Here is a 14193-nt window from a genome sequence, read left to right as displayed (position 1 = left end):
TCTTTTGTAGAAATCCATATCCCTAACCTAATCAATGCACCTCACCTATTTAAATGATTGCTCTACAGCCAGAATTTTTTATTTATCAGAGTCCAAATTTCAGCCTAATCTGCATAATGGTTTCTGCAGTAGTGGCAATTGTTACCACTTTTGATACCAACATAGCTTGAAGATTACACTGGGGTAGATTCTCCATTGACATTACGAACTCTCCCTCTGCCCACAGAGGCTGAATGAGAGCATAGAACCTTTCTGTGTCAATCCTATTGAGTTTTCTTGGAGCAGATATCCTATTAAGCTGGCCATACCCACTTTGAATTTCTGTCATTCAGCCCCATGGCCCTTAAAGCTATTTAGCATCTCCCACATGCTGAAGCTTGCTGCAGGGTTTGACAGCTGCAAACAGATAGCTGTGGCTGCCGAGCCCGTACACTGCAAGGTCCAGCTGTCAGCCACCACAGCTATTTGTGCCTGTTTGCAAAGTCAGTGATGATCTGCAGTGACCACTGTCGGTAGCTCTGGTCAAACAGCCACCAATAGCTGTGGCTGCTGAGCCGGTACCCTATAATTATAGGGTACCCGTGTGAATGGCGCCTAAACAGCAAGGATAGAGAAATGTTAACTGTTAGCTATTTGTATTAAGAAGCTGCTAAATAATTGAACAGTGAATTGCATTTCAATGGATGCAAGTGCTGTTCAGCTGAGAACTTTTGTATTGGCTCCTTCGACAAAGGTCAGTTAAAAAATCAACTTTTGTTAATTTGGGGGGTTTTAGCATCATGTGTAACAAATTTGCAGTGATCCCTCCTACTATTCTGCAAATCCTTGAATTAAATTGGATACAGGACAGCCAAACCATGCGCCCCCGATTTTAAAAAGACAATGTTATGGTGCTTTCACAATTTATTGTATAATAAGTTTTTAATGCATGTAGGGATTTTGTCTACTGACCTGTTTTATTCTGGAACCTTGTTACCCATGTGTAAATTTAGTGCTATCTAAGTACCTGTAATAAATATATGCATACTAAGAAGATCATTAATAAAATAGCTTTGTTCATGTCAGAATAGAGCAAAAAAAAAGTCAGGTTATGTGAATAGAATTTGGTGTTCATTGTAGAGGTCGACCGATATATCGGCCGATATTTGCCGTTTTTTAAATAATCGGCATCGGCCGATTTGTGCTGATAAAAAGCCGATTTAGAACTACAGCGGGACTTTGAAATGACTTCTGTATAGAATGGTCTAAGAGTCGTCATAGCAACCCTTTCCTCCACTCTGGGCAGACTGCCAAGAAAAGAACAAAATGATACAATGTTTACACTTGAATGAATTAAGTCATCTCTGTGTGTAGAAGTTCCCAGTTTAACCATTTAAAGACTAAATCTTTTCTGACACTTGTTGCTTACAAGTAAAAAATCCTGTATTTTCTGCCAGAAAATCACTTAGACCCCCCAAAAATTATATATATTTTTTTTAGCAGAGATCCTAGGGAATAAAATAGCGGTTGTTGCAATATTTTATGTCACACGGCATTTGCACAGAGGTCTTTCAAATGCATTTTTTGGGGAAAAAAATACACCATTTAAAAAATAAAAATAAAATAAAAACAGTAAAGTTAGCCCATTTTTTTTTTTGTCTAAAAGTTTTGACTACCTGTTTTTATTTAAAATATATATATATATATATATATATATATATATATATATATATATATATATATATATATATATAATTTTTTTTTTTTTTTTTATCTAAATCATACATACAAGTAAACTGATTGGAGGTTTGTTTTGTTTAATAAATGTTTAAGTGTAAGAAATTTTCTGTATCACGTATGAAGGCCGCTTTCACACTGGAGCGGACAGGCGTTGATGGTAAAACGCAAGTTTTAGCGGCTCTTTACCATCATTTTAGCGGTGCTATTTGGCTGCTAGTGGGGCACATATAACCCAGCTAGCGGCCAAGGAAGAGGTTAAATGCGCCCATGAAGCACCGCTGCCAAATCGCATTGCATGCGCTTCGGCAGTGGTGCCCATTCATATCAATGGGCAGGAGTGGTGGAGGAGCAGTATACACCACTCCAAACGTGCTGCTTGCAGGACTTTTTTTTAAGATCCTGCCAGCGCATCGCCTCAGTGTGAAAGCACTCTGTCTTTCACATAGACTGCAGGGGAGCCATTTTACAGGCACTTTACAGGCGCTATTTTTAGCCCAATAGCGCCTTAAAACGCCCCAGTCGGAAAGGTGTGTTAGATCAAGGGGGATTAAAAATAAATAAATAAAATAAAATCGGCCTAACATATCGGCCCAAAAAAATCGGCATCATATATCGGCTATCGGCCGCCATGATTTCTAAATATCGGCATCGGCCAGAGAAAAACCCATATCGGTCGACCTCTAGTTCATTGTCAAGTGACTATATGTGTATAAATAAAACAAACATTTTAACAGGGTAGGTAATATTGGACTAATATATTAGTACTATCCTGTATTTAGAAATCTGGAAATTTATTTGAAAAAGCATGTAAATACATATGGGCTTCAAGTTTAAGGTTGGCCCATTCTTAATAGCATGACCGTGGATGCTTACATATGCATTTTGTAATTTTCTTAACCTTTTAATTCTCTTTATTTCTAGACAGCCTACACTACAGGCGTTCCCACCCTTCGACCTGAGGATGAACTGGATAGACTCACTAAGAAGATGCTGTATGATATGGAGAATCCTCCTTCTGAAGAGTATTTTGGTAAGCACATTAAAATACCCAAGAAGGGAATATTTTTTTTACATTTACACAAAAACTATTACTTGAAACAGACTTGATTGAGTTCCCAAAGTCAGGTTGCCAGTGAACCTACAGTAGGCCTTAACTCTGCAAATAAAGTTTTGTTCCATGCTTCAGCCCCACCTCCGCTTTGCTAATGGTTCTTTTTCAGGGGGACTTTTTTTTTTTTTTCTTTGGAATTGTTTCGTTTTGCTGGTGGCTCAGCCCACCACTGCCATTCCTGTTTAGGTCGGAATGACTTATCCTGCTACTGCAGCCCTCGTCACAAATGCCAGGAGGAGGCTGTGGGAGCCCATTTACAGAATAGGCAGAGTTCAGAGATCATTGTGTTCTGCATCATTGGGTGAAAGGCTGCCTGAACCAAAAGAGGAAGCCAGGTAAAGAGGACATATGTGGCAGCACACTTCACAGACAGCTTAACAGTGGATCGTTGCAGAACGCTGGATCTACAGGACAGTTGTGTGTGGTTTATATCCGACTAGGGGTGAGTTAAGTAAACTTTAAATATATTATTATATTGTAAGAAAGCATGTTCAATAAAGATGGAAATCACATGGCTTCCTCGGTAAATGTTTCTTACCTAAGTGGCAGGGCTAGATTTTTTATTAGCCAGATGAAGGTACTGTGTTCAGGGTACATTATATCTTTAGAATAAATAGTTGGAGGAAAAATTAAATTATCAGTAGCTACCAGCACCCTCCTTCTGGTTTTCTTTTTACCATTTTTAACTACTTCCCACCCGGCCACTGTACATAAACGACTGGGTGGGCGTTCTCTCCTTCTGAGTGGACGTTCAGGAATGTCCCTCAGAAGGAGGGGGATCGCGCTCGGTCCGCGCAGCTGCGTGATCCCGATGAGCCTGTGTCATCCGGACGCGGCCCATCTCCAATCGGCGGGAGGGCTCTGTGATTGGTCCTCCTGATCACATGATGGCCGTGTCCAGTCACAGCCATCATGTGATGTAAATACAGAGCCGGTTGCTAGGCAATCGGCTCTCCGCACACAAAAATTGTCGGTGAGGAGAACGGATCGCTGCAGACAGCTGGTGATCAGTGAGTATGAGCTGTTTTTTTTTTTTTTTTTTTTTTTTTACAGCTTTTTACTCCCTGATCACCAACCTAGTGTCACCAATGTAAAAACACACCTGTCCCCAAATAATAACACCTGTTCCCCACATATGTAACCACCAAAAGAAAGCTCTATTTGTGTGAACAAAATGATAAAAAATGTCATTTCGGTACAGCATTGCATGACCGCACAATTGTCAGTGAAAGTGCAAGAGCGCTGAAAGCTGAAAATTGGTCTGGGAAGGAAGGGGGCGAAAGTGCCCAGTATTGATGTGGTTAATAATTCAAACCTTTTTTCAGTAAGAATTTTTTTTTTTTGTTCACAAATACTCATGCCCAATTGTTATGATCTAGCGAGTATGTATGGATCATACTTTCACTTATTTTCATGAACATTTTTAACAGAGTCATGATTCAGCTAGGGAAAATTTAATTCAGAGTATGTATACCATTCCAACAATACATTGTCCAGAAAAGGTCCATTGTAATATTTGTGTGCCTGCACAGTAGGGCTTTGCTTAGATCCTGTATGTTCCTTGCTGTCACTAGCCTTTGCAGCTGCATCCCAAATAGCACAGTTTTTCTCTTGACACTAGAGGTACATTCCCACCTAGCCGTTGAAACAGATGCGTGCTGTATATCAGTCTTAAAATCCTGAAAAACTTGATAAATCATAGCTTCCATCATGGGCAATGCACAGTCATAAAGCCTCCCACAAAAGCCTGATTGTACAGATATAAGATGCTAGACCTCAAACTGTTTTAGCTTCTGCTTTTTGTAAATGTCTGTACCTTTTCTAGGCAGTGCCCACTGACAAATGGTAAATATTAAATTTAAAAGCTGGATTTTGAGTGCTCTAAAGGCGGCATGAATCTGAGGGAGACGTGTGTGTGTTTGTGTGTGTGACTGTATTGTACTTTTACCTATAAGTTTGGTTGTATGTTACTTCTATTCTGTGTGAGATTGCATCATGTGGATATGCCCTAGTGTTCTTTGTTTTGCAGCAGTCGGCTGACTGAAATTGAGACTGCCAATCTGATGGTATGCGAGATAGGAGCAATAAATGGAAGTTATCTTACATGAAGTAGACAGGGATGGATTTAATTTTGTGTCAGGTGTGTGTGTGGGTGGACAGTGGGGAAGATGACTGCATAAAGATTCCATCTCAAAGGATAATTGGGAAATCATAGAAGTTTGGGACTCTCCTACAGTAGCTGCTACACAAACATTAACGTGCACCAGATTTAATGCAAGATTTATGTTCTACATCTGCCTATGTGTCCAGCTGGCTAGATTTTGGTTCAGTCTCCCTCTAGTGGTGGCCGTTGGTTACAAATTTTGAGTGGGTGTTTGCCACTACCTCTATAATTGGTATTGTTTGCTCTATATATCTAAAAAAAAAAAAAAATGTATGCATTTTTTGAGACAGAGATTTATTTTGGTGGTATTTAATCACCACTGGGTTAAATTTTTTTGCTAAAAATGAAAAAGGACGGAAATTAAAAACTTATAAAATGTTACAAATATTTATTCATAAATGTAGGCCAATATGTATTCTACTGCATTTCTTTGGTAAAAATAACTAAAGTGATTGTATATTATTTTTCTTTATCATACATTACGGGACACACAGGGCAGCCATAATAACTAACTGGGTTATACATCACCTATAGGTGAATGGACACTGGCATACCAAAAAAACAAGAAGTCCTCCCCTATATAACCCCTCCTACACAGGAAGTACCTCTTTTTTTTGCCAGTGTCTGATGGTCACAGTTTGGAGAAGCTCTCCATGAGCTATCTAAGAAGATGGTCCTGGAACAGATCCTGAAGGATTTAAAGGGCTGTATAATCTGATCCATCCAGACGGTGATACACTAAAATGAATGGTACCCGAACCTTGCTACACAAGGTGATTATGAGGTATTGCCTGTACTGTGACCCTTTGGACACTGGACCCTGGGGATACGAATCCTTGGTAGGAAAAAAGATCCTAAAGGCATTCCGGCAGGGTACTTTACAGGTCCAAGAGAGTGGCCCCATATTCAAAGGGACCCGATCCTTGAAGGTCCAAGAGACAGAGACCTGCCGTGATGGGGGAAGATTGGAATCTAGCTTTTTAGCAGGATCCTGCGGAGGGACTGATAAGTGTTTTAAAAGCTTTATTGCACTTAAACCGTAAGATGTATTTTCAGTCTCTTACCTTTTTTTAGAACCAGGTGTCATAATTTTTCTGTCCACTGAGGGCTGTGGTGTTGCAGACGGTGGCACTTCTCTGTGGAGCTTCCAGCCAGATTGATCCTATCAGGAGGCGGACGGTTCTTTGGATTCCTCCATCCCCGTGCATCTAGTTCTTACACCGATGCCTTCGGTGGCCCTTTCCTGCCACTGTTTGTGTGGTCGGAAGGGGCAGGCATGGGAATGGTGTGAAAGAATGTCCATGAGGGACTTGCATGTGGGAGGGGAGTGAGAGCTGCACGAGATGCTACAAACATGCATGCTGGACATGTACATGTTTGCACCGTTGTACCCTATGGAGGGTAAGTTTATAAGAAAATGGAGCATGCCATCTTTGGACACTGCCATTTCCTCTGTGAATAAGAGTCTTGCTTGTCCTGTAGATAATGCCCAGGTGTTTAAGGATCCAGCAGATAAGAAATTGGAGTCTTTATTAAAGACTTAATTTGCTATTGCCGGTCTGCTGTACAACCAGCAGTAGAGGCTATCTTTATCTGTCAGTCTTTAAAGGACCAGATGAAGCAGGTAACTAGGACCAGGGCTTTTTTTCAGCGGGAATGTGGGGGGAACGCAGTTCCGGCACCTCCAGCACTAAAAACTAGATTGAGTATAAGGTCTCTCATCTTGCACACCAATGCATGTATGGACATGCTCCATCTTATCTTATGGAACTTTTGAGATTGCAAAATCTATCTCGTTCCCTTAGTTCAACTCCAATCTTCTCCAAATTCCAAAAACTAGATTAACGTCAATGGGAGCTAGGGCTTTTTGTGCTGCTGCCCCACGTTTGTGGAATGCTTTGCCTAATAGTCTGAGGGTATTTCAATCAACTGAAAGTTTTAAAAAGGGATTAAAGACTTTTCTTTTTAATAAATGTTTTAATTGATGTTAGTTGTATATTTTAATTGTAACCATGTAGCACTTTGAGATCTTTTGTTGGAAAGTGCATTATTAATAAAATGTATTATTATTATTAATATTATTATTAAATGTATGTAAGGGATTTGATGGAGGGGCTATTGATGCTGGGGACTTTATGGTCACTGGTGATCTGTTTTTGTGTGATGGTCTATTGTTGCTAGTGGGGGATCTATTGTTGCTAGTGGGGGATATAATGTTGCTGGGTTGGAACTTTTGTTCTTGGGGGTGGTATTTTGTTGTGGGTGGTCCATTGTTGGTGTGTTTGTTTCTGCTAGGGCTGTCTATTGTGTGGGGATCTATTGTTGCTGGGGTGTGGCCCATTGTTTCTAGGGCAGTCTATTGTGCTAGTGATCTATTGTTGCTAGGGTGGGATCCTATTGTTGCTGAGGAGACATATTGTTTCTGGGGTGAGGGTCCATTGTTGCCGGAGAGAGTTTATTATGTGAAGGATCTATTGTTGCTGGGATGGGGATCCATTGTTATTTGAGGGGGGGGGGGGTGGAGTCTATTGTGTGAAGGACCTATTGTTGCTGGGATGGGGTCCATTGTTGGGGAGAGCCTATTGTGTGTGGATTCTATTGTTACTGGGGATCTATTGTTGCTGGCTCCAGGGGATCTATTGTACTGCTTTTCTTGTTATTAGATAAGAGCAAATTTTCATACAAATTATTTAGCACCACAAAATGATACTGGGGGCAGTGCTGGGAGGTGGGTAGGTGGTGGGACCAAGGGACGGCGCTCAGAGGAGCATAGGATGCGTAGACAAGGGGGAACTAAGAAGGGGGGAGTTCCTGCACTTATTCTCTGAGGAAAAAAGCCCTGGCTAAGACTGTTCACTATCAAGGGGTACTTGTGGAGGATTTGGCAGCATTACCTTGGCCTTATGTTTCGCAGTAGATGCTCTTAAGGATTCCATGCAACAGATGTCCCAGTTGGCTCTGCTGTCAGTACATATGCTCAAAATTCTTTGGTTAAAAAGCTGAGCTGCAGAGTTACCCTGCAAAAGATTACTAGCTGGTTTTCCTTTTCATGGGGAGTGGCCATTTGGAGAAGACCTGGATAAATATATCCAGAAGATTTCAGGGGGTAAGAGTGCACTTCTAGCAGTTAAGAAGAGGAGCAGATGACCTTTCTTCGAGGTGTCTAGTGCTTCAGTACCCAGCGCTTCTAATTTCAGGCAGTATTGACGGCTTCAGCCATCCAGTTCTAGGGGAACGCCTCAAGGCCAGGGGCAGAAAAATCTCTGGGCCCAGAGATCCCCCCCAAGCCTTCCTTTTGAGGGGGTGCCCCCACTCACGTGGGTGGGGTGGAGGCTATTAAGGTTCTCAGATGCCTGGGAAAAATTATCCAAAACAGGTGGGTTATTTCTACTGTGTCTCAGGGCTACAAAATAGAATTCCAGGGGCTTCCCGTCTTGGTTCCTAAGGTCCAGCGTCCCCATAGACCCTGTAAAAAAAGAAGTCTTTTCTTCACGCAATAGATCAGCTAAGGTTACAAGGAGTGATTTCAGAGGTTACAATAATCGAAAGATTCAAGGGTTTTTACTCAAATCTTTTCATAATCCCAAACCCAAATGGAGATGTAAGGCCTATTCTAGACCTCAAGGCTCTGAATTCATTTCTGGTCATTCATCCTTTCCGAATGGAGTCAATTCATTCAGTGGAAGCCTCCTTACATGGGGAGGAATTCCTGGCATCCATAGACATCAAGGATGCGTACCTACACTTGCCAATCTGCAGGTCCCATGAAAGGTTTCTGCGATTCGTGGTGGGCAACCAACATTTTCAGTTTGTGGCACTGCCCTTCGGGTTAGCCACGGCACCTCGGGTATTCAAAGATAATGGCTCCAGTATTGGCAGTTCTAAGATCTCACAGAATATTGGTTGCAGGATACCTGGACGATCTAGTAGCTTGGGTGGTTCAATTCCTGAATTGATCAAATTTGGCCCTGCAGCCAGTTCAGCGCCTAGAGTATCTGGGGCGAATACTAAAAAAATAAGATATTTGGGTGGCACACCCTAAAAGTTGCATTAAAGATGGTGCAGCCATAAGACCATACAACAGAACAAAATATTACAGCGCACACATGCAAAAAAGACATTTACCTCCTGCAAGGCTAGACATTTTCAAAAAACATTATAAAAAAAATTGGTATTTGGTCACACCATATTGCTATGTGGTGCTTAAGCCCACTTACTGCGACAAAGTACCCCATGATTAGTGGGTCCTACACTATCCATAGACTGGGAGATCCTGCTTCTCTGAACCATGGTAGCAATACACTCCTCTATATGGGAAAACTAGAGGTCTCCACCCATGACACAGGTGGACACTAATGAGAGGTACTGATGAGCGAGTGGGCTGCTCCGCGCCCAAAAGATTTTGGTCAGAATTCATGCAATAGACAAACAAGATATTTGGGGGGCACACCCTAAAAGATGCATTAAAGATGGTCTTTTTTTGCATGCGTGCGCTGTAATATTTTGTTCTGGGGCTAATACTAGACACAGTCAAGGCATGGATGGGGATGGGGGCAGTCCTAGATGAGGTCACTGTCCTGGGAAAGTGGTCCTGCAGGGAGAAGAGCTTGACCATCAACATTTTGGAGATTCGGGCAGCTCACTTGGCTCTAAGCTTCTGGACTTCCTGTGAGGGTCTAGTCGGACAATGACACTGCTGTGACATATATCCGTCTCCAAGGGGGCACCAGGAGTCACACATTCCAGAAGGAATTTGATTGCATGCTAACCTGGACATAAAGATTTGTTCCATCCCTATCAACGATGTTTATTCCAGGAGTGGAGAATTGACAGGCAGACTTTGTGTCGCCAGCAGATGTTACCAGAGGAGTGGTCCCTAAATCCTGAGATCTTTGCATCAATCTGATGCCGATGTTAGGGTTTCCTGATGTAGACCTGCTGGCGTTCAGGTTAAACAGGAAACTAGACAGCTTTGTGTCCAGAACCAGGGACCCGCTGTCATTAGGGGCAGATGCCCTGATAATTCTATGGGATAATTTTTCCCTGATATATGCCTTCCGCCCCAATCTGGCTGTTGCCAAGGCTACTACGCATGATCCAGGAGAGAAAGCCGGTAATCCTAGTAGCTCCGGCCTGGCCCAGAAGGACTTGGTACACACAGATTTTAAGACTGGGGGTGGGAAACACCTGGGTTCTTCAACTTCATCAGGATCTGCTCTCCCAGGGTCAATATTCCACCCTGCTTTACGGTCTCTAAGTGTAAAGGTTTGGCTGTTGAAACCAGGATCCTAAAGGACCGGGACATTTCTGTGTCAGTATTTTCTACCATGTTGAGTGCTAGAAAACCAGTTTCCAGAAGTATCTACTATAGAGTCTGGAGATCTTATATTGCCTGGTGTGAGGCCAGGAGGTGGCACCCCCGTAGATATGTCATCGGGAGAGTTTTGGCTTTTCTGCAAAAAGGTGGATATGAATCAGGCCTTAAGTACGATTAAGGGTCAAATCTTGGCCTTAGCGATCTTTTTTTCAGAGGCCTATTGCTTCTCATTCCTTAGTAGAGATGAGCCGAACACCTCCCGGTTCTGTTTGCTGCAGAACATGCAAACAGACCAATAATTTGTACGAACATGCAAACCCTGTTAGTCTATGGGACTCGAACGTGAAAAATCAAAAGTGCTAATTTTAAAGGCTAATAGTTATTGTCCTAAAAAGTGGGGACCCCGGTCCTGCCCCAGGGGAAATGAATCAATGCAAAACAAAACTTTTAAAAACAGCTGTTTTTTCAGGAACAGTGATTTTAATAATGCTTAAAGTGAAACAATAAAAGTGAAATATTGCTTTAAATATTGTGCCTGGGGGTGTCTATAGTATGCCTGTAAAGTGTTTTTTTCCTGGGTTTAGAACAATCCCTGCACAAAGCAGCAGTATACAGGCGGTCCCTGGGTTACAAACAAGATAGGGACTGTAGATTTGTTCTTAAGTTGAATCTGTTCGCAATTTGGCACAGGTATATTTTGTAAGTGTAGCTCCAGCCAAAAAATCTGTTTTTAGACTTTTTGGATAACATAGGGAAGGGTTATCGTCACCCCTGTAACATTTGTTTTGCTGTCTGTGCCCCCTGTTCAGAAGGTTTCACCTCACTTTCTGTCCCAATGACAATTGGATTTTTAAAATTTTGGGTTGTTGTAGAAACAAGGATTGGTGATAAAGCATCCATGGAGACGCCTTTTCCCATATTAACTCTTACAGGAGAGAATTTCCCTAGGGGTAGATTTCCTCTCACTTCCTGTTTTTGGCCCTTAGGTGTTGGTGGTACCAGAACACTGTAAGCCCTCACAGTCACTCTTGGTAGGCGCTGGAACAGCTCCTGCTGTGAAATATTACATAAAGAATTGTAATTATGCACCCCTTTTAAACGGGCATAAAAATTGGACCTTAGGTGGTGGTGGCACAGCACTGTAAAGTCTCAGATACTTTTGTTGAGAACAGGCCCTGCTTTGAAATATTAGATCAAAAATTGTAATTACGCCTTCTGTTAAACAGGGCAGAAAAATTGAGCCTTAGACAGTGGTGGTGGAGCCACAACACTGTAAAGCAGGGGTCCTCAAACTACGACCCGATGAGGACATTTATCCGGCTCACTCCACCCAGGGCCGGATTTCCGACAGGCCAGGCCTTGGGGTGGGCTGGTTTTAACACAGCGGGAGACTGCTGTGTCATGGAGCTCACTGTTAAAAGTTTGGGCGTGCTGTGATAAAAGTCCTGCCCTCCTCCTAGACCAGCTTGTGTGATAGAGGCAGTGTTCTTTCTGTCACACGAGCTGGTCTAGGAGGAGGGTACGACTTTTATCACAGCGCGCCCAAACTTTTCACAGTGAGCCGTGACACAACAGCAGGAGATGCCTGATGTGCACACACACTGACTGGTGAGACATTGTTTGGCACAGTAAGGCTGTGAGGGGTGGCTTGCAATGATGGTGAGGGGGGCTGGCACTGATGGTGAGGCGGGGAATGATTGGGCTGCGACATTGACCATCTCGTTAGCCAAAAGCAGGCCCATAGTTCCCATTGAAATACTGGTAAGTTTGTTGATTTAACTTATTCTTCATTTTAAATATTGTATTTGTTCCCAATTTGTTTTTTCACTTCAAAATAAGATATGTGCAGTGTGCATAGGAATTTGTTCATAGTTGTTTTTTTGTTTTTGTTTTTTTAACTATAGTCCAGCCCTCTAACGATCTGAGGAACAGTGAACTGGCCCCCTGTTTAAAAAGTTTGAGGACCCCTGCTGGAAAGCCTCAGTTACTTGTGAGCAAAGGAACAGGCCCTGCTGTGAAATATTAGATCACTAATTGTAATTACACGCCCCTGTTAAACAGGGGCAGAAAAATTGGGCCTTAGGCAGTGGGGGTGGTGCTACAACACGGCAACCCCTCACAGATGCTCTTGTTGAGCGCAGGAACGAGCCCTGCTGTTAACAATTAGATTGAAAGTTATAATTACGAGCTCCTGTTAAACAGGGGTAGAAAAATAGGATAGTCACTCAGCATATGCAGTCTTCAAGGGATCCCACATCCATAGAAAAATCAATCGGTTACATCAACATCAGGTGCTTGGTAGCTGGTGATCCAAGACTGATTAATTTTTATGAATGTGAGCCGATCAACAGAGTCTGTGGACATGCGTACTCTGTGATCAGTTACAAAGCCTCCAGCAGCACTGAATGTGCGTTCAGAAAAAATGCTGGATGCAGGCCAGGCCAGTAGCTCAATTGCATATTGAGCAAGCTCTGGCCAGTGGTCCATCCTCAAGACCCAGTAACCCAGTGGATGCTCTGTTGGAAAGGTCTCCAAGTCTGCTCTTGCCCCTATATATTCCTGCACCATGTAATTCAGACACTGGCGATGGTTGCTGGAACCGATCAGACCTGGGTGTTGAGGACCGAAGAATTGTCTGAAGGCATCGGTCAGCTGACCACCTTCTCCACCGCTCTTTCTATGACTGCACGAAGCCACAGCAACACGTTGTCCAGCACCAGGAAATTGTAACCTCCCAGGCTCTGGAAACGCATCGCACAAACCTTTCTGGAAGGCCCCCCTGAAGGTGTTTCATCCTCTGCTCTCTCTGGAACGGCTGGATAAGTTCTGCAACCTTACCCTTGTAACATGGATCAAGAAGGGTTGCCAGCCAGTAATGATCCTTCTTCTTGATACCATGAATCCTAGTATCGCTTTGCAGGATCAGGGAGACCATGCAGAGTAGGTTTGCAGAGGCATCCGATCCTGAATCTTCTGGGTCACTAAGGATCACATGATCCTCAACCACCTCCTCCCAGCCACGTACATCTCCATGGGTTTCTGGGGACTGAAAACAATCCCTTGAAGACTGCTGCTGATGCTGAGTGTTATCCTCCAACTCCATGCTTACACAATCCTTCGCCGCCTCCTCCTCTTCTTCCTGTGTGATCGGCGGGCCCGCAGGAATAATTGCATCTGGATAAAAGGGGGCCTTGAGAGGTAAGGAAGTCCTCCTCTTCCGCCTGTTGTTCTGCCTCAAGTGCCCTGTACATTATTCCACGAAGCATGTGCTCCAATAGGAAGACAAGAGGGACAGTATCATTGATGCATGCACGGTCACTGCTCACCATCCTCGTGGCCTCCTCAAATGGTTACAGGACAGTGCATGCATTCTTGATCAGTAGCCGCTGGCGTGGCGCAAAAAAAAACCTGCCCTGACCCTGTCCTGGTGCCATACTCACACAGGTGCTCATTGATTGCCCTCTGGTGCGTGTGCAGCCACTGCAGCATTGCCAACGTTGAGTTCCACCTGGTGGGCATGTCACAAATGAGGGTTCTTCGGCAGGTTGCATTCTCTTTGAATGTCAGCCAGCCAAGCATTGCCATTATATGATGGGCGGAAATGACCACAGACTTTCCTGGATATATATGGTGTAGCGCTTTAAAGTGACTAAAACAATAACATGACAATAACATGACTGAACACATGTCAGTGCTATTGTGTGTAAAAAAGTGACAAAGACTAGTAGTCAATATTATGGCACACTAGGTAGTGGCAAATAATAGCAACCACTCTTATGACACACTGAATAGTGACAGGTACTGGCAACAAATCTTGTGATAAGAGGATATCAGAGAAAATGGTAAACAATGGAAAAGTGACTGGTGTAATAACACTGAAAT

At 43.1% G+C, this 14193-nt stretch overlaps 1 protein-coding gene across 5 annotated transcripts in view; it reads left to right on the top strand.

Moving 5' to 3' along the window:
• Positions 1–14193, top strand: part of LPP (LIM domain containing preferred translocation partner in lipoma) — a 541140-nt gene that overhangs the window by 386538 nt on the left and 140409 nt on the right. For all 5 annotated transcript variants that reach the window (XM_077487560.1, XM_077487557.1, XM_077487561.1 and 2 more), the window contains one exon: positions 2641–2749. In XM_077487560.1, the coding sequence (XP_077343686.1) occupies positions 2641–2749 (109 nt within the window). The remainder of the gene's footprint in view (positions 1–2640; positions 2750–14193) is intronic.

The sequence above is a fragment of the Lithobates pipiens genome, unplaced genomic scaffold (assembly GCF_037356315.1).
Source record: "Lithobates pipiens isolate NorthernLeopardFrog02 unplaced genomic scaffold, aLitPip1_a1.2 Scaffold_18, whole genome shotgun sequence".
NCBI lineage: Eukaryota > Metazoa > Chordata > Amphibia > Anura > Ranidae > Lithobates > Lithobates pipiens.
The sequence above is the reverse complement of the archived record's forward strand: the minus strand, read 5'-3'. Positions and strand labels throughout refer to the sequence as shown.